Raw genomic sequence first — 24,851 nt, forward strand, 5'->3', positions numbered from 1 at the left:
TGTGTGTGTGTGTGTGTGTGTGTGTGTGTGTGTGTGTGTGTGTGTGTGCAGTGAAATTGTGGAGAACTCTAGTTATGGTTTGGAAGGAAAATGGAAAAAAATCTTGTTAAAAGAAGTCAAATGTGTTTAAGGTAATCAGTCTTTCAGAGAAGTCAACAAAGATGTAAACATTTTTGCATTACTTGAAGCTGCTCTTAATTAAGGTGGCTTTGCCTTCAGTCCTTTCTCTTACCCTCTAATTCCCCTCCAAAGTAGTAAGCACTATGGCTTTGAAGAACACGACTTCACAAAGTTCTAATTCTACCTGGCTAATCTATTTGAAAAGATTGGTGTCATGTGATATTCATGTGTGTGTTTAGAGGTATCTAGGCCAGGAGGTGGCAAACTATGGCCAGTTCAATCTGGCCTGCTGCCAGTGTTTGTATGACCTGTGAGATTAGAATGGCTTTCTCATTTTTAAGTGGTTACATTTTAAATGGTTACGTAAGTCTTTCATTTTGCCTGTTGGCCTACAAATACTAAGTATTTACTATCTAACTTTTCCAGAAGAAGCTTGCCAACCTCTAGAATGTGAAATCAGGCATCTCTCTTGATTTTGATTATAACAAATAGCTCTACCTTTTTGTTCCATTCTTTTATATTCTTTTTCCAAGATACCAAAACTCGTATATTTTAATAGAAATGTCTCATGTGTTTTGCAGTCTTTTCAGGGGTCAGTAAAGGGGGAAAAAAAGGTTTGGTGCAACATTAAAAAAAAAATTAACCAGTAGTCCTCATAATATATTTTGGAAGTGTACAAGAAGAGAATTATAAAATGCCTTCCATATGAAGGAGTTGGCTCCAGGGCTCACACTGAATGAAACATTCCTTAAATGTTTGCTTCCATCATGAAATACTTGGGGCACCATTTCTTTTTGCTTCAATGTACTGTGCTTTTCAATACATTAGACAGAGAAGCTAGTTGTGAGCTGATCCTCTCGTGAAGCAGACAGAAAAATTATGGACAGCCAGGGTGGATGGTCCTGCACTTAGTGAGAGCTGAGGCATTGTTGTTTGTTTGTTTTAGCACCTTTATTGAGGTATAATTTGCATCTGGTAAAATTCGTCCATTTTAATCATACCACTCAATTATTTTTGGCAAATTTACAGAGTTGTGCAAGCATTACCATCCAATTTTAGAACCATCACCCCACAAAGAATACTTGTGCCGATTTGCTGTCACTCCCCACCTCCTTTCTCCCTGAGCCCCAGGCAACCATTAATCTATTTCCTGTCTTGATAGACATGGACCTTTTCTGGATGTTTCATATAAATGGAATCATTCAGTGTATGTTCTTTTGCAACTGTGTTCTTCCACTTGGTGTAATGTTTTTGAGTTTCATATATCTTGTAGCACATATTAGTACTTCATTTCAATGGATATATCCCATTTTGTGTATCCATTCACCAACTGGGTGGACATTTGGATTTTTTTTTGACTACTATGAATAATGCTGCTATGAACATTTACATACAAGTCTTTGTGTGGACCTATGTTTTCATTTCTCCTGAGTAGATACCTAAAAGAGGACTTGCTGGGCCATATCATAAATTTATGTTTAACTTTTTTTTTTTTTAACGTTTATTCACTTTTGAGAGACAGAGGCAGAGCAGGGGAGGGGCAGAGAGAGAGGCAGACACAGAATGTGAAGCAGGCTCCAGGCTCTGAGCTGTCAGCATAGAGCCCGACGTGGGGCTCGAAGTCACGAACCGTGAAATCATGACCTGAGCTGAAGTCAGATGCTCAAATGACTGAGCCACCCAGGTGCCCCTGACTTTCTAAGAAATTATCAAACTGTTTTCCAAAGTAGCTGCACCATTTTCTATTCCCACCAACAGTGAATGAGGATTCCAGTTTCTCTGTGTTCTGGAAAACACTTGGTATTGTCTTCTTGATTATAGCCATTCTACTGAGTATGAATTGGTATCTCATTGTGGTTTTAATTGTTATTTCCCTCATGAATAACGCTGAGTATCTTTTCATATGATTATCGGACATTCGTATGTTTTCTTTTTTTTTTTTCTTTTTTTCTTTTTTTTTTTTTTAAATTTTTTTTTTAACGTTTATTTATTTTTGAGACAGAGAGAGACAGAGCATGAACGGGGGAGGGTCAGAGAGAGAGGGAGACACAGAATCTGAAACAGGCTCCAGGCTCTGAGCTGTCAGCACAGAGCCCGACGCGGGGCTCGAACTCACGGACCGCGAGATCATGACCTGAGCCGAAGTCGGACGCTTAACCGACTGAGCCACCCAGGCGCCCCTCGTATGTTTTCTTTAGTGAAATTGCTGTTCAGATCTTTTTCCATTTTTAAATTGGGTTTGTCTTCTTATTATTGAATTTTGTGGGTTCTGTATATATTCTGGATACAAATTCATTATCAGATATATGACTTAGAAACATTTTCTCCTAGTCTGTGGCTTATGTCTTTTCTTAATGGTGTCACTTGAAGGGCAGCGCATTTTGAAATGTGAATTGTGAATACATGACATGAAAGTAGTTTCCATTATTTTTCCTCCTTTTAATTATTTCACCCCAACTGAGGTTTGTAGGAGCTTGTGGAGGTCCTGCAGTGAATCAGTGGGAGGGTTGGTGATAGCGCCACACCTTTGGGAGGTTTTCATATTTTGGCTACCCACACAATACTGGAGATCTAGCCAGCTCTGGATTTACCTGATTTGCGTATCTGTTTACATCACAGTTTCTACTTTGGGTGTGGCTGTCAAAGGTGACTTTGAGGACATCAGTAAAGGAGCAGTGATGTTGGATGATTGGTTTCATCCTGAGGTAGCCTAAGGGTTTTATCTTTATCTGCCAGGGAACAGGCCTGAAAACTCATTCCTTTAAAAAAATCTATTTCCTCTCAAGATTTCTCTCTATGATGATGTAAAAAGTATGATAGGGAATATAGGAGGGAAAGCTGAACATAAGAACTAGCTGTAACAGTCTCAGGAAGCAATTAGGTAGCACTTTTAGCCAGTAGATGGGGTGGTACTGGGTATTGGTTAAAAGCTTGGGTCTGCCACTTACAGGATGTGAGCTCGGGCACGTTGCTTCATCTTTCCATATCTCCTTCCACGTCTCTCAAATGGGAATGGTAACAGTACCTACTTGTTGTGGGAATTAGTGATTTTAGAACATGTCAGGTGCTTAGGAGTGTACTGTTAGTAGTTTCTCAGTAAGTGATGGCTGTTACTTTTATTGTTGTTGCTATTGTTAAATGTTAGGTGGAGTGCTGTTGTACAGGAAGCACAAGCTTTAGCGTGAGACGTCCTGGGGGACATCTGGAGTTCGGTTACCAGCTCTTCTGTTTACTAGCTGTGTGATGTCCCACAAACCATGTTTTCTCTCTGTGCCACAGTCTCATTTGTTTAAGGGGAAAATACCAACCACCTGGACAAATTGCTGTGATGGCGAAAATGGAATTACATGTACAACTGCACTTAATGGTGGCTGGGCAAGAGTAGGTAGTCGATAGATATTTGTTGTTTGTTTGTTTGTTTGCTTGCTTGTTTTTGGTGTTAAGGAGGCAGTGATTAATGGAGCAAAAGAATCCTATAATCTTCCACAGACGGAGAAAGCACAGCATGAGGTGGAAAAGGAGGGAAAGTGATGAGTGGGGCTTTGTAAGGGAGGCTGGTTTTGGACAAGCGATAAAGGATGGTCAGGGCAGCAGCAGGCTCACATCTGATGTTTCAGGAGACGTAGACCTTGAACTAGTGGGGACCAAGGTGGGAATCTGAAAGTAGGATTTGACAATTGAAAGCCTTGAAGGCTAGACTCAATTCATAACGTTGGCTTCAGAGTTGTTTTAGGAACCGCCGTCTGGCTATAAATGGACAAAATCTTGGAGGCAGAGACCACCTCTAGGTACACTGTAGGCTTTAGTTATTTGCCCCTTTAGAAAGAAGTTCTACTCTCTAGGCTTTGTTCTGAGAAAATCTGCACACCATTCTTTCACCAAAGACATGCTTGCTTTCCTGTCTATCTCTTTCTTGGCAGTGCTACCCCAGTTAGCCTGAGGTTCTACATGAAAGAGTGCTTATAACACCAGGAAATAATGTTACTCTAAAACATGCAATGGACCAAGGAAAGAATGTGTATTTGTTACATTAGCCATTTCACCCCAAATATGTACAATTGATTACAAGGAACACTTGAGAATCAATTTGCCATACGATTATACATCTCTGCCTTAAATTACACAGTATTGATATTCTAGGAAAACTGTAAATATATTGTTTTTGTAATTTGAATTGTTTTCTCATTAACATTTGCCATCATTTACGAGATGCTTTGAGTGACTGATTTGCTGTGATAACTGGCTGTCCATTTCTTACTGATCATCTCCCCACATCCCCAGTGGCCCATTCCCTACGCCTTCCTCCTTTCTTTATCCATTTCCAAACTTCAAAAAACATTCACGATCAAAACTTTGACACTTTGACGTTGTGATAATTATTCCCTCTTGTTTTTCAAAATACGAACATCAGTATACCTTTACCAACTTTTTTTTTTTTTAATTTGAAAAGGAAAGGGAAATAATAACTGTAGTTCTTTCTGTAAGTGTTTGGTTATGTCAGGAGTACTTCAGCCCCAAGTCATGTTCATTTCAGAAAGGTTCCAACATGGGCCCTGCCACACCGAGCTTCCATTCCCACGAGCTCTTCCTCCGGTATCCCACTAACCTGCCACAGGGACTTCCAGACTCTAAATGGCAGCCCCCTTTCCCCTTGTGCTGGAGCCAGTGACGCCCTGCACATTTCTCCCTCCTCTATGTTACTGCAAAAGTCTTCAGAGGATTTGGACATTGGGGATATATCCCTGGGCCCAGTGGAACTTTCTCTTCAGTTTGCATTCTGCATGGTCCCCTGCTGCATCTCTGTCCAGTGACTTTCTCACTCCAGCTCACCGAGAGAAGGGATAAGGTGTGACACCGTCTCCATCTTAAAAAGAATTTCAGATCTGACGTGGAAATACTCCATTTTCCAGGCATGTTTCCCTAGTGACACACAGGCACAAAGACCTTGAGATAAAGGTTACTATCTGGATGTTGTCACAAGCTGGGAGTCTGGACAGAAGATATGAATGACTCCGTAGAACAGGTAACACTTCCTTAGACTTGCAGCTCTAGTCCATCAAAAAACAGCTTTGTAGGTTCTCTGCACCTTGAGGAGGGACTGTGACTTATTCATATTTATATTCCCAGCTTCTTGTAATATGTCTTGAAGTTTAGTAAGTCCTCAATATATTTTCCTTAATGAAAGGATATCTGTTTGTTAGCATAATTACGAAGAGAATTTCTTTCATTTGACTTCTTTCCATTTTTGCTGGATGAACGTTTTTCAAGAACCGAGCAAAGAGTTGATAAGGTCATTAGAAAATGAGGGTGAAATTTTACCCATGAGAATTTCACATGTCAGGATAGCAGGGGATTCTATTACAGGCTTATTCATATAGTTTGGAGAAGAAGAGTTAGAAATAAGACCTCCCACTCACCTCTGCCACATATAAAAGTAAAAAGTTTATATCAGAAGATGTGAGCAGGTGACCTCAAGTTGAATCCAGCTTGCAAGGTGTATTTTGTTTGGCCTGCAATGGTGTTTTTTATTTATTTATTTATTTAAAAAAAAATTTTTTTTAATGTTTATTTATTTTTGAGACAGAGAGAGACAGAGCATGAATGGGGGAGGGTCAGAGAGGGGGAGACACAGAATCCGAAATGGGCTCCAGGCTCCGAGCTGTCAGCACAGAGCCCGACGCAGGGCCCGAACTCACGGACCGCAAGATCATGACCTGAGCCGAAGTCAGCCGCTCAACCGACTCAGCCACTCAGGCGCCCCTGGTGTTTTATTTTTAATTGAGTTAATTGCCAGCATTTATTAAAAAAAAAACAAATTTCATAAAAAGTATCTGAAATGTCAGATGCCAGCTTTCTCTTAAAAATGGGAAAAACCTGGCAATACTTGAGTTTGATTTTTTTTCTTGACATTTGACTGGCTCTTATTTCAATAGGGTATTAAAATTGCCATAGCCCTCAGTCCCCTTTGTCACATTGCCAGGAAACTGAGTACCACCAGCATCCATTCATCCTAGTACTCAAAAGTAAGCCTGGCCTTTTCTTTATTTGCTTGGCCTGCCTGGTCCCCACAGGATTTAAGCTTGCCGATCCTTGTTTAGAGGCTTTGGGTTTAAAGGTCTCAAATGATGACCTTGAAGTTTAGATATTTACTTTGTGGTCATAAAATATATGAGTGCAAAGGAGTTTAGAAGCCCATGAATAAACACAAACTCATTTTGTTCATCTGCACCTCTTCACTGGTTGATTTCTCCACATATCATATCTTATTTATAACACCACATTGCTGTGGAAATTCACTGCTGTACTTTTTGCTTCCCAGCTCTACTAAATTTTACTCCGAACGTTTTCAGAGCTGCTTGAACAATGTGCAGATTTAGTGTAGTAGCAATCTCAAGTGGTTTTGTAACATTAAATATTAAATAACTTTAAAACTGCAAACAAGGGAAAAATAAGAAGTCAGCCAAATCCTGACACATACATTTAATAAGGAGGCAACAAAGAGTCTCTCATTTACATGACCTACTGCTCAACCACTGTGGTAGAATGGAGGCCTGCTCTACACCTGCATTTCCTTCAAATCTGGTATGAAATGTCTCCTAAAGTCATATCGTAATTTAGTAGTCTGCCTAGTGGTGGACACTGGCCGATACGGTTAATCCTAACACTTAATTGACAAATCCTTTTTGGACAACTGTCTTATGCCTGCTGTATACAACCAGTAATGATAATTAAGAGTTATTGAACCCATGCTATGTGTTGAAATGCTTTTCTGTGTACCTGACAAGGATCATCTCATTTCATCCCCGCTCCAACCCATTGAGGTAAGTGCTGAAGTAGGTGTTGTCTTCATTTTATTGATGAGGTGCCAGAGGCAAAGGGGGTGCTCAAGATCACACAGGTTGTGTGAAGCTATGGATGCAGAATTCTAGCCCTGGCCGTGTGAATACAGCCTCCCCAGTGCTAGTCCCAGGTAGGTCTAAGACTCAGATCTTGCCCTGAGAACTGAAAATCCATCTGGTTGTTGGTCAGTTAACAGATAACTATAACATGTATTCTCTTAATATTAGAGCAGTATATTATAGGGACAAACATTTCTGCCTTAGGAGGTAAAGACCAGAGAAAACTTCAGAAAGATCATGGTAAGTTGAGTTGGACAAAGAGGAAAAGCAGTCCCAGGAGAGGAGAAAGGTATGAGACAAGGTACTGAGGCATAAATGTGAATGGGCTATTTTTGAAATGAAAGGCAGCCCTAATACCTGGGAGATACAGTATTTATAGGCAATATATGGAGACAGCTATGTATGCATCATTTCCAAAATTAGGGTTAAGATGAAAACAAATAAGGGGTACCTGGGTGGCTCAGTCGGTTGAGTGTCCGACTTCGGCTCAGGTCATGATCTCGCGGTCTGTGAGTTCGAGCCCCGCGTCGGGCTCTGTGCTGACAGCTCAGAGCCTGGGTCCTGCTTCCGATTCTGTGTCTCCCTCTCTCTCTGCCCCTCCCCAACTCATGCTCTGTCTCTGTCTCTGTCAAAAATAAATCAACATTAAAAAAAAAAAAGAAAAGAAATTGCTGTGGTGGAGGTCAAAGAGGTTGTTGCCTGCTTTCTCCTCTAGGGTTAAAAAAAAAAAAAGATGAAAACAAACAAAAAGATAGAGTCAACATACCCTGGATCAAGAGCGAGATTTGTCTAGTCACCGTAAAGAGGTGATTCCAGGCTTGGCTAGGACAACATTTGATTGGCTTCACTCAGCTAAGGAAAGGGCAGGGGCACAGAGACATTACAGTTTCCCAATGGTAGAGGACATTCTGAGATCCAGGTTGGCTGAGTGTATTAAAGCACTAGGGGAAAAGAGTGTTGGCTCCTTGCTTTTGATGAAAGTGCCTAAGGCCATTTTAAGATCACCAACTTCTCTTGTTCTGTTTCTGTGTTTTGCAGTTGGTCAGCTGATTATATTTTGGATCTCTGTGTAAATTGCCTTTAGTGATAGAAACTGCCACTCATGCCAAAACAAATATTCTGGATTGTGTGACTGTTCTCTTTCTCATGATTAAATTTATCAATCGACACCTTGGCTTAAATGTCTGTCTGTGGAGCTCAGCGAAGTCTAGCCTACACCCCGAGAGAAAGAAAACTAGATGTGTTGGACTGGGGCAGACACTGGGGGTGGGGGCACAATGGAGTGAAGGAACTAAATGAAAGGAATATTTCCAACCATGAGATTTGATGACTGATGGGATATAGTGGTTGAAAGAGGAGGAGGCATTAAGGATAGGAAACTGAGAGGATAATAATGTCCCTGATGGAGATGGAAGGCAGAAGCAGATAGATTTCTGGGAGAAGGATAACAAATGTTTGACTTTGAAGTTTGAGTCCATGGTGCCTGTGTTGGTGGCATCTTCTGCCTTTGGACACCTTTGGCGTGTCCAGGGTTATGAAGCTGGTTAGATGCAGCGACTGCACAGCATATAGGAAGTGGGTGGGTTCAGCTCAAGGGAGTGTATGGCATGAAAAGGAGGCTGAAGATGGAACCCTGGGTGTCACTGATGTCAGAGATGAGCACGGGCAGTCTGTGAAGGAGGCCGGGGAGGCAGCGAGGTGGGAGAAAAGGGTGAAAGAGTGGAGCAGCAGTGATTCAAGCAAAACAGAATGGCCAGTTTCATCAATTACTATAGGATCAAAATAGAAGACCTAGACTCAAAGCTTAAGAGGCAGAGAGACTTGAGCAAGGTCTCCCTGCTTCCCCAGAAGAGAGACTTGAGCTTGTCCAGGATCACCCTGAGGGGGTCAGGGGATGATCATACTGTTTCCTGAGTGACAGTCTCCCGCTTCTCCCATTGTCTCATGTTGTTTCTTGTTTCTAAGTATAGCTCTGCAGTCAGTGCGGAATACTATGTAGTACTAGCTGGTGCGAGAGATCATGTTGCTTCTTCAAAGTGGACATTCCTTCTCCCCGCATCCCTGTGCTCACAGTGAAAAGAGGGCCCTAAGTTATTTAAAACAGGACGTGTTGCTGGATGAATATAGCAAGCCCACTTGCTACTCTTTCAATCAGCACGCAACTCACATGGTGTCAGCCAGTCAACCAAGAGTTTCACTGTGTGTTGTAACTGGGTTCAGTTTTGTGAAATAGCTCATTCTCCTATGCAGGAGTGCATTTTGACTGACTTTTTGGGGAGAAACCTCAGTGATGACATATTGTTAGCCTGATTATGTCTTTTTCTCTAAGAGGAAGGAGCAAGAACAGCCTCCTCTGAAGCAGAAGATAATAGGTCAGAAGTCTACATATCTGTATTTGTTTCTGATTGGAAGGTCCTTGACACTCATGGATTTAACTTTCATTCATACATACATATGCACATACATGGACATGTGTGCATATACACATACCCATATATTTACATAATATACATGCGTATATGTGTATACACACATACACATACATAAACATCTATATCTACATGTACAAATATATTTTTCACAGACAGCTTAAAGTCCAAGAGGAGAATGTGGCAGTGAATGGTTGGAGGAGCTGCGGGATGACAGGTGGGGTGGGTATGGGCAGAAAAAAAGAGTAAAGAAAAAAAGATCCAGGAGATAAGATAATGATTTTAAATGTTTGGATGGGGAGGCTGGTGTGTCAGGGCAAATAAATTATGAATGAGCCTCGTCAGCAACCTGGGATTCATTCCTGTCTCTCTCTCTGTTTGTAATCTTTTTCGCCGCTTCTCATTGAATTCTAACAACCCCAATGAGTAGGTAGTTTAGTCCCCATTTTCAGATGAGGAAGCCAAAGACATTTTATACTAAAATTGTAGGCAGGATTTAGGGGTAAGTGAAGGGCTTGACTGATATCCCTGAGAAAGGTCTGCTGCTTAGTCCCACATCCAGTTATGAGATGTGTAGTAGAGCCTGTGGCAGAAAACTGACACCAAACGGGGCAGTAGAGAAGGTCAAATTCATGTCTTTCTTAAACCCAAAAGTACATACATTTTGAACACTTAAGTACCCCTAGTCCCTGTTTTCCTTTCCCATACAATCACAGCATCAGTGCTGAACAAATTGCCCTTTGTCTTCAGGCTGCTTTCGTACAAGAAAAAAAATCACACGGAGACTATGAAAGCACTTGACGTTCAAGGAACACATAACATTAGTTTGACTCCAGATGATAACAAACATTTGGCTGTTTTGCCTCAGTCACACTCTTAAGAAGCGTGACGTTTGCAAGTGCATGCTCCAAAGTCATATTGACTGACTTTATTTTTGGCAACAGGGGGAAGAATGTTGGTTTTTTTCCTTTTTTTATCCCTATCCTAGACGAGTGTTAGTTGGAAAATGCCTATTAATCTTTTTTGATTTCCGCCAATCATGGCCATTCAGATTTGAGTGCCAGTGGACTTTAAGCTCACAATTATAAGTTGAGTCTATATTCAGGGGACTCCTAGGGGTAATGAGAAGTATTTTATAGGCAGAATGACCTTACATATGTGTAATTTGTAGACACGGATTTTTGGCAGATGTGTTTTGAGCAGATTGGAGGAGATTGGCAATGGTGTTGGAAAGGCTGACAAGAAGGGACAAACGCCAGCAATGCTGAATTCTGCCTCTCTAGGTGCTCGACAGGAGAGGGAAACCTGGAGAGAGAAGGATGGACCCCTATAAAAAATTGGAGAAAGAATCAGTATCATTTAACTGCTAATAGAACTTATGAACAAAGCATAAGAAAAAAAAATCACAAAGTAGTTAAATCTAAGAAACTGAACCCAGTAGAATTAGAACTAAGTATAAAATGCATATGATAGCTGAACTATATCCAATGGCAATTTAGCCCTAAAAGTACAAATGTAATGACAGGAAAAGAGTACAGTTCATTATATGCTGTGAAAAGGATGCTTAGGGTGAGGGTGTAAAAAACAGGTCATTCATGGTTTCCAGGCATGGCAGAAGGAAAATACATAGCTATTTAATGTTTTTATTGAGCCTAATTCTTATTCACACTATCTTTTTTTTTATAATGAAATTTTTTTTTCACCTTTATTTTAGTTTTTTAAAATTTACATCCAAATTAGTTAGCATATAGTGCAACAATGATTTCAGGAGTAGATTCCTTAGTGCCCCTTACCCATTTAGCCCATCCCTCCTCCCACAACCCATCCGGTAACACTCAGTTTGTTCTCCATATTTATGAGTCTCTTCTGTTTTGTCTCCCTCCCTGTTTTATATTATTTTTGGTTCCCTTCCCTTATGTCCAGCTGTTTTGTCTCTTAAAGTTCTCATATGAGTGAAATCATATGATTTTTGTCTTTCTCTGACTAGTTTCACTTAGCATAATATCCTCCAGTTCCATCCATGTGGTTACAAATGGCAAGATTTCATTCTTTTTGACTGCCAAGTAATACTCCATTGTATATATATACCAAATTTTCTTTATCCATTTATCCATCGATGGACATTTGGGCTCTTTGCATACTTTGGCTATTGTTGATAGTGCTGCTATAAACATGGGGGTGCATGTGTCCCTTCAAAATAGCACATCTGTATCCTGTGGATAAATGCCTAGTAGTGCAATTGCTGGGTCATAGGGTAGTTCTATTTTTAGTTTTTTGAGGAACCTCCATACTGAGTGGCTGCACCAGCTTGCTTGCCACCAACAATGCAAAAGAGATCCTTTCTTCGCATCCTCGCCAACATCTGTTGTTGCCTGAGTTGTTAATGTTAGCCATTCTGACAGGTATAAGGTGATATCTCATTGTGGTTTTGATTTGTATTTCCCTGATGATGAGTGATGTTGAGCATTTTTTCATGTGTTGGTTGCCCATCTGGATGTCTTCTTTGGAGAAGTGTCTATTCATGTCTTTTGCCCATGTCTTCACTGGATTATTTATTTTTTGGGTATTGGGTTTGATAAGTTCTTTATAGATTTTGGATACTAACCCTTTATCTGATATGTAATTTGCAAATATCTTGTCCCATTCTGTCGGTTGCCTTTTAGTTTTGCTGATTGTTTCCTTCGCTGTACAGAAGCTTTTTATTTTGATGAGGTCCCAGTAGTTCATTTTTGCTTTTGTTTCCCTTGCCTCCGGAGACGTGTTGAGTAAGAAGTTGCTGCGGCCAAGATCAAAGAGGTTTTTGTCTGCTTTCTCCTCGAGGATTTTGATGGCTTCCTGTCTTACATTTAGGTCTTTCATCCATTTTGAGTTTATTTTTGTGTATGCTATAAGAAAGTGGTCCAGGTTCATTCTTCTGCATGTCCCTGTCCAGTTTTCCGAGCACCACTTGCTGAAGAGACTGTCTTTATTCCATTGGATATTCTTTCCTGCTTTGTCAAAGATTAGTTGGCCATACGTTTGTGGGTATAATGAAATATTTTACAACACAGGGATTAATACAACAAGAACCCACTCAACTCTCTACAATCCTGTTTTAAACGATTAAAATATTACAGAAGCAGCTGAATCTCCCTGTATACCCCTTCTCTGTTCTCCACCCTCCAGAGGTAATTTCTGTCCTGAATTTGTTGTTTCTATTTCCTTCTTTTTTTTATGGCACATATATATGTGTACATATGCATATGTTTATAAATATACATATTCATGAGAAATATAGCATTATTTTGCAAATCACTAAGCTTTATATAGTGCTCAATTTACTTTTTGAACAAGTGATTTAGTGAAGAGTGTTCTGCTCAAATTAAGCTCACATTTGACCTGAGAATGAAAAGTGAGTAGGTTTGACTTACATCCAGCCTCGCTGACTTTGCACTGATACCTGTTGCTTCTCAAACAGAATCAGCTCTGCCTTCAACAAATGAGAACCATTTGGAGTTCCAGAGTAAATTATTGATAGAAGTAGAAATAATTTCAGGAAAGGTTTGCTTTGAGGCTAAACCCAAGTCTGTGTAATCAGTTCCTGGGATGAATAACACTTTTTTTCCTAACTAGGGTATTTCTTTGGACTCCTAAACTAATGAAAGTTTGAAAGCTATTCTGGGAATTTAGATCGTGTCTCAGAGTTTCCAAAAAATGACAATTTTCACCTCACCTTTATTTCATTCTTTAAGATCCATGTTTTCCAAACTAGCCAATTTACCTTTCTCCCTAGTTGACGAACATCTCTATTATACCCAAGTAATAAAGTGAGTATCCCAGTAACAACGTGAAAAGAGAATACTAACCAAAATATCATGTTACATCTGTTTAAAAAATGTTCTCAGATGAAACCTATCCATTAACTAACACTTAGGTCTATCCCTTACTCACGCCAAGATACTGAGCTTGAAGGTAGGAAAACCAATCACTGGAGAAAGGCACTTAAGCTAAAAACCTATGGAGCAAGAGAGAAATATGTGTCTGCATCATTAACATGATTCAGTGATGCCACGGGGCACCTGGGTGGCTCAGTTGGTTAAGTGCTGACTTCAGCTCAGGTCATGATCTCACGCTTCATGGGTTTGAGCCGCACATCGGGCTCTGTGCTGACAGGTTGGAGCCTTGAGCCTGCTTCAGATTCTGTGTCTCCTTCTCACTCTGCCCCTTGCTACTTCTATGGAAACAATCAGGAAGATGGCTATAAATGAACTCAGAGGCTCATTATCTCTTAGCTCTAGAGATGTTCTGGATGGTCCAGAGCCTGGAGCCTGCTTTGGATTTTGTGTCTCTGTCTCTCAAAAATAAACAAACATTAAAAAAAATAAAATAGGGGCGCCTGGGTGGCGCAGTCGGTTAAGCGTCCAACTTCAGCCAGGTCACGATCTCGCGGTCTGTGAGTTCGAGCCCCGCGTCAGGCTCTGGGCTGATGGCTCGGAGCCTGGAGCCTGTTTCCGATTCTGTGTCTCCCTCTCTCTCTGCCCCTCCCCCATTCATGCTCTGTCTCTCTCTGTCCCAAAAATAAATAAAAACGTTGAAAAAAAAATTAAAAAATAAAATAAAATAAAATAAATAAACATGATTCGTGTCTCTCAAAAATAAGTAAACGTTTGGGGCGCCTGGGTGGCGCAGTCGGTTAAGCGTCTGACTTCAGCCAGGTCACGATCTTGCGGTCCGTGAGTTCGAGCCCCGCGTCGGGCTCTGGGCTGATGGCTCAGAGCCTGGAGCCTGTTTCCGATTCTGTGTCTCCCTCTCTCTCTGCCTCTCCCCCGTTCATGCTCTGTCTCTCTCTGTCCCAAAAATAAATAAACGTTGAAAAAAAAATTAAAAAAAAAAATAAGTAAACGTTAAAAAAAAACCCATGATTCAGTGATGCCTAATGGCTTTTTAGACCTAATGCAGCTTAATCGAAGGTTATTTTGTTCTATAAATCAAAAATCCAGCCAACCAACCAGTCACCCAAACAAACAGAATTCTGAAATCTGTGGCTTTGTAAAAAATTGAGGTGTTGGTTTAATTTGTGAAATTCCATATCTGTACACCAATGAACATTAGTCTGCCTCCTCACAGAATAGTCTGTATATCAGGTATCTGCTGAGTATTTTGTGAAACTTATGGTGTGGTCATCCATTTCCAGTCTTGGCTTTATGGCCACAGCGCCACAAGACACATACGTAAATGAAGGAGATCGAGTGTGAATTATGGGGAAACCTATTTTCTTTCATCAAGTTACCTGAGAATGTAGGGGAGTTACACAATTGTCTGGACCCAGTGTTCTCATCTATAGAATAAGGGTGTGAATGGACTCCTGGGGGTCCCTACCTGCTTGTTAAGAACAACCCCAGGTTTGAGGAAATAAAAAATGGGGGATGGAAACCTCTGATTTGTGCATACAGATAATGAAACACCCGTTAGGCCAAATGCTTGCCTTCGGTGAGCTGTTTTCCACTAGGGTAAGCAGCATGCATTCACAACACTGACTAAGTAGGATTCTGGCTAAGTCATTTCACTTTGAGCATGTGCCCTACATTATGCAGAGGAAGGAAGAGACGACAGGTAAAGTCTTATTTGCCCTCTTGACGTTGCATAGAAAAGGAGCTAACATGGAGGTGGCAGCTGTCAGAGTAATTCCACTGATTTTGTGTTAATGTGATGAAAGAGAGTGAGCTGTGGAGGAAAGTTACTCAGAATAAAACGTGTTTTATTTTAATATTTGTGTTAAAGGAAGGAGGTAGTATTTAGTAGTGACAAGCATGGTCTCTGGAATCAGTCCGCCTGGATTCAGTACCAAGTTCACCACTCGCTCACTGTGTTTTTAGGCGAGTTACCTTTTACTCCCCTCTCCTTATCTGTAATACATTTTGTGAAGCATCTGCCCCATATGGTTCTCATAAAATGTAAATGAGTTAGTAGTACATATGAACTCTTAATGATGAACTCTGTATGAACTCTTAATGATGGTACCAGGCATACAGTAAGTGCACAAGAAATGCTGTCTGTAGTTGTTTGATAAAAATAAATAGGTGATCCTTGAAGAAAACCTAGTAAGTAGAAATGCTATTCATTTTGTAAGGAAGACTTGCTGTTAAGCTTGAAACCACAATTACTTCACTTCAAAACTTTATGGAAGTGAATATGTCACATACAATGCAGAACCCCCTTTGAAGGGCTCTAGAAGTCCAATTGTACTTGCCTGGAGAAGCGATAAAATCTGAACATGTTTGTGTTGTAGCTTTGTTCGTATATTAGGAAAGTCATCAGCTCTGAGGTTTTAGTAGAAAAACAGGAATTTAATCTACTTTGTGTTTTGATGTAAAAGGATGGGTTTATGTATTTTAAAGTATAAATATAATAAAGTCTATACTGATTTATTTCTTTATTTTTTAATTTTTTTTAATGTTTGTTTATTTTTGAGAGAGACAGTGTGAACAGAGAAGGGGCAAAGAGAAAGGGAGACACAGAATCCGAAGCAGGCTCCAGGCTCTGAGCTGTCAGCACAGACCCTGACACAGGGCTCAAATTCAAGAACCACGAGATCATGACCTGAGCTGAAGTCGGGCACTTAACCGACTGAGCCACCCAGGTGCCCCAATATACTAATTTATTTCTATATATTCTGTTCATTTATCATAATTTTACTTCATGTGTAATGATTTGCAAGATATAGGGGCATGATTTATAATGAATCTTAAATTTTATGGAAGAAAAGATACAAGCCCTACTTCACTTCTCTTTATATATTTGATGAGAAATGAGTTAATCCTTTTTTGTGTCTGTTTAGATGATGGAACAGCTAAAATGAGAAATTTCTCAAAAATAATGAATTCCATTTCATAATTGGAGGAGCTGTATGCTAATTTTGTGTGCTCTGTATCCTAGTTCGGCACTCAGTAACAATATTTTTCATAATTTGCAACTATTCCAGAGTTGACTCTCTTTGATTCCAAATTCCTACTATGTTGGTCATTTAAAAAATTGCATTAGCAGTATTTGGCATGTCTTCCCCCTTTCTTATTTATATTTTTTGCAAAGTTCCTAGAAATAGTTAACATTATTTGATTGTGGTATATTTTGGTTAAAATAAACTTAAAAGTAAATAAATAAAGGGAGTACCTGTAACTTTAATAAAAATTCAGGTGTCAGTTTAGTAGCCATTCTTTGCAAACCACTATGTTTGCTGTCAGAAATACAGAGATAAATAAGACTCAGCTTTACCTACTTGCAACTCACAAGCAAGTCAGAAGTTTGTGGCTGTAATCAAAGATAAGGTAAAGAGGTAAAGAACACACCACCAGACACAGTGCCTTCGTGCTGCAACATTCAGAAAAGGTGGATTCATAGACTCACTAGCGTTTGACCTAAATCCTGAAGGAGGAATAGTATTTCATTCAGCAGGTAGAGAGGATGATTGGCTAAGATGGCGAATGGCCCCTGGGTAATTGCTGTTGACTTTCCCTGACAAGCTCCCTATTACTGTAGCTACCCTGGTATTGATGATACAAACAAACAAACAAACAAACAAACAAACAAAAAACACCAGTGGAGTCCTTCCCTATCTCCAGTTTTGCAAGCAGTCGATTTCCTTTCATCAGGACAAAAACTGTTCTTATTACATGGTGTCCGTTAATGTCCCCTTGGTTAAAAACACCATTTTAGCTGAATACATTGTCTTCAGTTTTCAGGAGTGTGCAGTCAGGAAGAGGTAGTGTAGCCTAATGGTTGAGAACTGGAACACTGGAACCAACCAGCCTGGTTTCCCGTCTTGACGCTCTCCCTTATTAGCTATGTGACCTTCAGCAATTTAGTAAACCCCCCTGTACTTGTTTCCTCATCTAAAAAAAGGGAATAGGGAATGGGGCGGGGTGATGATAATAGTACCTACGTAGTTGTTTGGAATTGCTTCACTAAATGACTTTCTATTTGTGAAGTGCTTAGAACAGCTCCTGGAGTAGAGGAAGTACTCTATAACTGTAAGCAAAATGGCCCCATATGCCTGCCTTGCTCTGTCTAGGATGGTGTGCTGAGTTGAGCTCTGGGGGCTGTTCTGGATGTTTTCCCTGCTTCTTCCTCCTATAGATGAGGATTTGGGTGCCATTTGTGACATCTGGCAGCAAGACACAAGATGTCAACGCTCTGATTCCCTGCCTTTATGGCACATTTTATTAGTCTTGATTTTAACAAAGAGCCCTTTCAGCCTTGTTGTATAAGGACAATAAACTAGATTCAGTGGGTGGTGATTTTTACTAGCTTTCCATTCTAATTTTCGGGTTTGATGGATATAAAAGGTTTCTATGTCCAAACAAATGTAGTGGAACACATTCACTTCTCGAGGCAAAAGAAGTGCACTCTGATCCTCTGGAATTTGAGAGGGGACTTTAGAGTCAGTGCTGAGCTAGGTTGGTGCTCTGGTTTTGCCACTTAGCAGCAGTGTGGCCTTGGCAAGCTAATCCCTAGACTGTTGTTCCCAATAGAGATTGCTACCTTGCAGAGTCGTTTCCTCACCTGGACTCTTTCCGAGCACCCTCCACTGAGAGCTGAGGAGAGAGCTGTCGGTTCTGCTAACCAGGCTCACACTTACCGTCTGCTTTCTAGACTCTAGAATGGGATGCTTGTTCTCACCCCTCTTTTCTGTGTCCTTGGGAATTGATACTTAACAAAAATTCCTCTTCTGCCTGTTTAGTGCTACATTCATAAAAAGCACAGAGGTAAATTTATGTATTCAATTTACCATCCTTAACCAGGCTTTAAGTTTTTTGTTTTTTTTTTTTTTTAAAACAAACCTTCTTTAACTGTATTTTTTATTATTATCATAACAACAGTGTCTTTTGAAATTTCTCGGTAAGAATAAGTTTAATGCTTCCTTCTCCAAACCCCTGCTTTTATTAATAAAATCTAAGGATTTATCCCCTGGTTATTATTGAATATTTTATATTAATTGCATTGTCTCTTAAAGCAATAGCATTTAATTTGGCAGTGGAATTGAGGGCAGTTATTTATGTTGCTAACCATAGTCCTTTTATTCTAATATTCGGCTTTTTAAATTTGTATTTGTATCTTGATGTTGGAATTAACCTAAGTGATTCTTTAGTAAAGATTAGTAACTAAAGTGTTTTCAGAGCCTTTGAATATGTGCTGCTTTTCCTGTTCCTTCACAAGTGAAAGGCACTTTGGCTGATACTGGCTATCGCTGACTGAATCTTCCCTTTCTTCTGTAGGTTAGAAATACAGAGGGCAGGGGGAACTAGGGTGGCTCGGTCAGTTAAGCGTGGACTTTGGCACAAGTCATGATCTCACGGTTGTGAGTTCAAGAATCATATAGGGTGGGCTTGCTACTGTCAGCACCGAAGTCTTCAGCTAAGAGCTCGCTTGGGATCCTCTGTCAACCTCTTTCTATCTGCCCTTCCCCCATGCTCGCTCTCTCTCAAAAATAAATAAACATTGGGGCGCCTGGGTGGCGCAGTCGGTTAAGCGTCCGACTTCAGCCAGGTCACGATCTCGCGGTCCGTGAGTTCGAGCCCCGCGTCAGGCTCTGGGCTGATGGCTCAGAGCCTGGAGCCTGTTTCCGATTCTGTGTCTCCCTCTCTCTCTGCCCCTCCCCCGTTCATGCTCTGTCTCTCTCTGTCCCAAAAATAAATAAACGTTGAAAAAATAAATAAATAAACATTAAAAAATGTGTAGAAAAAAGAAACACAAAAGGGAAATTTAAGACCAACTGGACCTTGCTTCTTGGATGGTGATTTACTTTCATTTGATTTTTGTGTTGACTTGTTTTTGCTTTTATGCCTGGTACTGAAGTTTTTTGTTTTTGTTTTGTTTTGTTTTTGTTTTAACCCTAGGATTCAAAACTTTTGTCAGAATGTGGCTTTGAATTGATATCATGTGGAACACAATTTAGTCCTCTTTTTTTTTTTTTTTTTTCCAGTTCAGATTCTGTTTTTTTTACTGTCTGATTATTCTACTTCAGTTCTTCAGTTGTGTTTTCTCAGAAACAACTATAATTAGACTTGATTTTTCTTGTCCTTCAGATCTCGAGTCTTCTTTCATCTACTGGTTCTTTTCTCTGGCCATATGGGGGTGTTTGTTTTCTACATCAATGATTCAATTTTACATAGTACACATCTACATTTTTTTCTCTCCCCCCATGTGGATAATATTCTGTCACTTTATTTTTAGAATCTCTCTAGTGCTTCTTTATTTCACTTAGAATCTCCTTTTATCTTACCCAGTAGTCCTTTATTGATTTATGGCTTTCTACTTTTGTCTTTAAGGGATATATCTTCTTGTATCATATTAACAATGCCAAATACTTTTCTAAAAATTACATCTCGTTCCTCCAGGGAGTCATTTTTAGGAGACAGGTCTTCTTTGAATCTTTAGTATGTTCTTTTCTTTCCATATTTAAAAAAAATTTTTTTAGTTTTATATTTGAGAAAGAGACAGAGAGCAAGTAGGGGAGGGCCAGAGAGACAGAGACAGAATCTGAAGCAGGCTCCAGGCTCTGAGCTGTCAGCACAGAGCCCGACACAGGGCTCGAACTCATGAACCTTGAGATCATGACCTGAGCCGAAGTCAGACGCTTAACTGACTGAGCCACCCAGGTGCCCATTTTTCTTTCCATATTTATGCACTACTTCTTGGTAGACCCATGTTGACATTTAGCTCTTATTTTCATTCCTGAATTTGGCAATCTATCTAGACTCACTCACAGAGAGGGTGCATAGATTTCCCTGGGCTCCACCCTCTGTCCTCTTGTTTGCTAGTAAATGACCTCTTGTAGATCTCAGACCTTGTAGCCACTGATGTTTGCAGGCCCTGGCTCATTACAGTGGGCCAGAAGAGTCTCATATAAAGCATCAATTGCCAATGCCTTGTTCTCTGTACGGAGTAGTTACTCTAGCCCCCAGAATACAATACAAGATCATCTTGTCTCTAAATCTGCTTTTCTGCATCTGAAACCACAGGGTGCTAAGTATTTCCTTTTTTCCCCCACTTACCTTTTGAAATAGCAGTCACTCACTGATGGGGGTGGGACAGACTCTCCTCCTGCCTCAAAAAGCCTCATTCATGACCAAGAGTAGTCATTTTCTGACTGATACAGTTTCTGACTGATACAGATGGTGGCATTTGTATCCAAAATGGTAGAAAACGGAGAAAGGGAGCTACACACAGATTTTCCTACTTCCTTCAAGACTCCTAACTTGTTTCGCTCTGCTTTGAATTATGTTTCTAAAATATAATTTTATTAGGGGCGCCTGGGTGGCGCAGTCGGTTAAGCGTCCGACTTCAGCCAGGTCACGATCTCGCGGTCCGTGAGTTCGAGCCCTGCGTCAGGCTCTGGGCTGATGGCTCGGAGCCTGGAGCCTGTTTCCGTTTCTGTGTCTCCCTCTCTCTCTGCCCCTCCCCCGTTCATGCTCTGTCTCTCTCTGTCCCAAAAATAAATAAACGTTGAAAAAAAATTAAAAAAAAAAAGAGAGCTAAAATATAATTTTATTGTTTTTGGCTGCAAAATTCTCTGATTCTTGCAATAGGTTGAAGGTTATATCTTTCTTTTTTGTGGCTGCATTGCACCTTTATTTTACCTGTCGTTTTACAGGTATTTTAGTGGGAGGTTGGAGGGGGCTAGATATCAGGAGACGGTAGCTAGGCACCATTTAAAACTGTAACTTATATGAAACTACACAAATAAGAAAGTTATGCGTGTGGCAGAATGCTTGAAAATTTTGCTTCCTGCAGATATTTTGTGGGAATAAACTCTGCCTTGTAAATATTCATCACAAGTTGTTATTCAAATGATAGAGGCATCAATGTCCTGTATTAGAACCTGTGTGTTATGAAAACTGGGTCATTTCAGTGAGGAAATAAAATGTAGGTACAATAAGTGATTATAAGAATTCCAATGACTTCCATAAAGTTTTTATTACACATAAAAATTGCCTGATCACTGCCTGCTCACAGAAGAGTTTTAGAGCTGAAACAGCTGTTATAAATCATTTAACCTGGGAGTTGCAAATTTAGTTGCCTTCAGGGCCAGAAAAGTGACCTGCATATGCATGAAGTAGGTTGGTTTAACATATTGGGAGTGGAAGGGACTAGAGAAAAGTGGAGATTACTTATGCCACCAACTCCTTGGGCCATAATACCAAAACAGTATAATATAAACCCCCTCAATAATAGATTTGCCCAAAGTTAGGAGATTTGGTGTGTCTTAACCAGAAGCAGCTACATAATTTCCAGTGCCCAGTGCAAAACAAAACATGGGCTCCCTTGTTCAACAATTATTAAGAATTTCAAGATACTGACAGCAGAACATTAAACCAATCATGGGACCCGATGGTGACTGCACAAGTTACACGGCCTTGAAACCATTCCTGGTCTTCACTTCTGATCTAGAATTTATACATCCAGACAGAAAGAAACATACAGACACTTCATCCACAACCACCAAAAACCAATAATGGAGATGTGGTTAAAATGAAGTCCTTGACTTTGATGCTGCATCAAATGAGCCACCTTTACTTACAAGAAGGCTTTTTTGTATGAGGCTTGCGACTCACCAGTGTTCTATATTGTTTGGAGGTTTTTGTTGAATTCTTACACTGCTACCATCAGTTTTTGTTGTTCCTTCCTGAAGTCAGGTTTTATGAATTATGAGTTGAAGATTTTCAACCCTAAAGTTCAAAGCTCTTCTCTAAATGTTACCTCTGATTTGAATTCCAGAATGTTTGACCAGTCAGTCTGGGAGTGAAACTCTGGGGGACACTTGTGTCTGCTGTTGAGTCTCAACTCAGCTCTCGGAGGCCCCCTACCATTATTCTTTTCCTCTTACCTGAAGAAGCTGTTGTTTTTTCCAGAATATTTTGTCTAAAATTTGAATCATCGCCTAAAGCCACCTCTCCCTCTCCCCTGCTGTTTTTTATCTTATTTGAAAATTTTACATAGCTTGAAAACACGTAAAGCAATCTTCTGACTGCTGGCAGATTGAAGTTGACTAGTCCCTTTCTCATCTTGTCATTTGTGTTCATTTATAACCTGAAATCCACGGTACTACTAACAACATAACCTCAGGAATGCTCTTTAGTGAAATTTAGCCAGCTTTTAAAGGCATAGCTATTCACACTCAAAAAATACAGGAAATAAAATTGGGAATTGGGGTACTAGGGTAAGAGGTTTTTTGGGGTTTTTTTGTAGTAACCATATATACATATAATATATAATTTGTATAAAGTCTTTATATTTCGAGAAAATTTTATGTATATATTTTTAAAATTTCAGTTACTCACCATTAAGCATTTCAGTGTAAATCACAAAACAAGGACATTCTCCTATGTAGACCATAATAGAATTCCCCCACTCAATAAATTTAACATTTATATAACACTAATGTTTAAGATTCATATTTGGTGCTTTCCATTGTCCCAATAATTTTGTCCAATAAGTTTTGCCATTTAAAAAAACACCTCCTAATCTATTTGTCTGTTTATTATCTTTGAAGAGCACATCACAGAATCTGTAATTTTGTTAGCAAATGCATTACTTTTCTTCTTCAGGAGAGGTTTTGAAGATCTTATTTAGAAGTTTTTGTCTATCCCCAAATTGCAAAGATATCTTTCATCAATTTCCTCTCTTAGCTTTATAGTTTTACCTTTCAAATTTAGGTCTTACACCTAAGTGTGGTTCATTTTTGTATAGGGTAAAAAATAGGGCTTCTTCAGCTTTTACCCCTGTAAACATTACCACTGCCTACATGAAGTCTCACATTTTAAGAAAAACATTGAATCATTTAAAGTTGAAAGAGAACCAAAAACATTTTTTTTGCTCACTAAAAAAAGTGAAAGTCTGATTAACAGCTAGATCTACAGTTTGGAGTGGTATAATGTTGCCATTAAGAGTTGTATATCGGATGATTTAGATTCCAAATGGCTTCCTTTAGCGACCCCACAAAGGTATCCATAAGTATTTGTTAAAAGATGAAAAGAATTGGGGCGCCTGGGTGGCGCAGTCGGTTAAGCGTCCGACTTCAGCCAGGTCATGATCTAGCGGTCTGTGAGTTTGAGCCCCGCGTCAGGCTCTGGGCTGATGGCTCGGAGCCTGGAGCCTGTTTCCGATTCTGTGTCTCCCTCTCTCTCTGCCCCTCCCCCGTTCATGCTCTGTCTCTCTCTGTCCCAAAAATAAATAAACGTTGAAAAAAAAATTTTTTTTTAAAATAAAAAAAAAAAGATGAAAAGAATCTTACCTGATTTAAAAACACTAAGGTTTTTATTTTTAAAAAAAGTATGAACTTCAGTTAAGTCCAGTTATTTACTTAATATCTGAATTAGGCAAGGAATTCATAACAATCTTATGTACTTTTATATTGTTGAAGTATATCCCTTCATGAGTGATTTACAAGAGGAAATTCATAAGTTGAGAAAGAAAAGATAAACAAATGGGTAAAGGCAGTAACTAAGTGGAAGAAAATTTTTTATGAATTATTAATATTTAGGATTTTGCAATAAGCCATGCACCTGACTATATGTGTTCAGCTAACACTGAAGTTACCCATTAAGCTTAATCCCTGGTTGGAGTGGTGGGTGCATGTAGGGGGGCGCAAATTTAAGGGACTTTTTTCATTCACATGCATCAATACTGTGCTGTGAAATATATAAACTGAATGTCATAGAATGTTTTTTTAAACTTCTACAGGTGGAGATTTTCATTTCACCTTTATGTATTTATCTATGGAGTCCGGTTCCTGAAAAAGGTAGGATCTACCAAGTTACTTTATATAATTCTTATGTAACTGTAAGCCTATATCTCATTTTTTTATGTGTGACAGTAATGATATTTTAAACAATCATAACAGGTTTCCTAAGAATTTGTGCATTTTTCTTTGACTTATTTCTGTAGTAAATATTTTTTAGATAGATACCAAAAGTATCTTTGAAAATAATTTATTTTGCCAGTGAAAGATGTTGCAAGTCCTCTGACCACTGTAGTTGATTACTTATTACTTATGGGCACTAGGAGCCTTATAAAATCCATTTGATGCTTTGAAAGAAGTTAAGAGTTTCCATGTCACACAGCTTGAAAAAAAAATCAGTTGTTAAAATGTGAGTTATCACTATAATCTTCACCAGCAGAAATTATGTTTTAGTGTCTTGCATCGCTATTAACAAGGCAACACCAGCTGCTGGTGGAAAATTGAGTTCCTTTTGTAGATTGTGTTTCCCCTGCTGCTCTTTTGCGATCCCTGCATAAACTGAGGCATCTTTATCTATGGAAATAATTCTTCCAGGCTGCCATAGCCTTTTTCCTGGCTATTTCAATCCTGAATGGCACTACTAACATGTTAGGCTGATTAAATTCAAGTCTCATGAAGATTTAGCTT

The 24,851-nt window shown here is 39.6% G+C and overlaps 1 protein-coding gene across 2 annotated transcripts in view; it reads left to right on the plus strand.

Moving 5' to 3' along the window:
• The window catches only part of CERS6 (ceramide synthase 6), a 322,014-nt gene that overhangs the window by 156,773 nt on the left and 140,390 nt on the right, over window positions 1–24,851 (plus strand). For both annotated transcript variants that reach the window (XM_040475284.1, XM_040475285.1), the window contains exon 4: window positions 24,167–24,224. In XM_040475284.1, coding sequence (XP_040331218.1) covers window positions 24,167–24,224 — 58 coding nt within the window. The remainder of the gene's footprint in view (window positions 1–24,166; window positions 24,225–24,851) is intronic.

Source organism: Herpailurus yagouaroundi, unplaced genomic scaffold, assembly GCF_014898765.1.
Source record: "Herpailurus yagouaroundi ecotype Mexico unplaced genomic scaffold, PumYag 140, whole genome shotgun sequence".
Classification (NCBI taxonomy): Eukaryota; Metazoa; Chordata; class Mammalia; order Carnivora; family Felidae; genus Herpailurus; species Herpailurus yagouaroundi.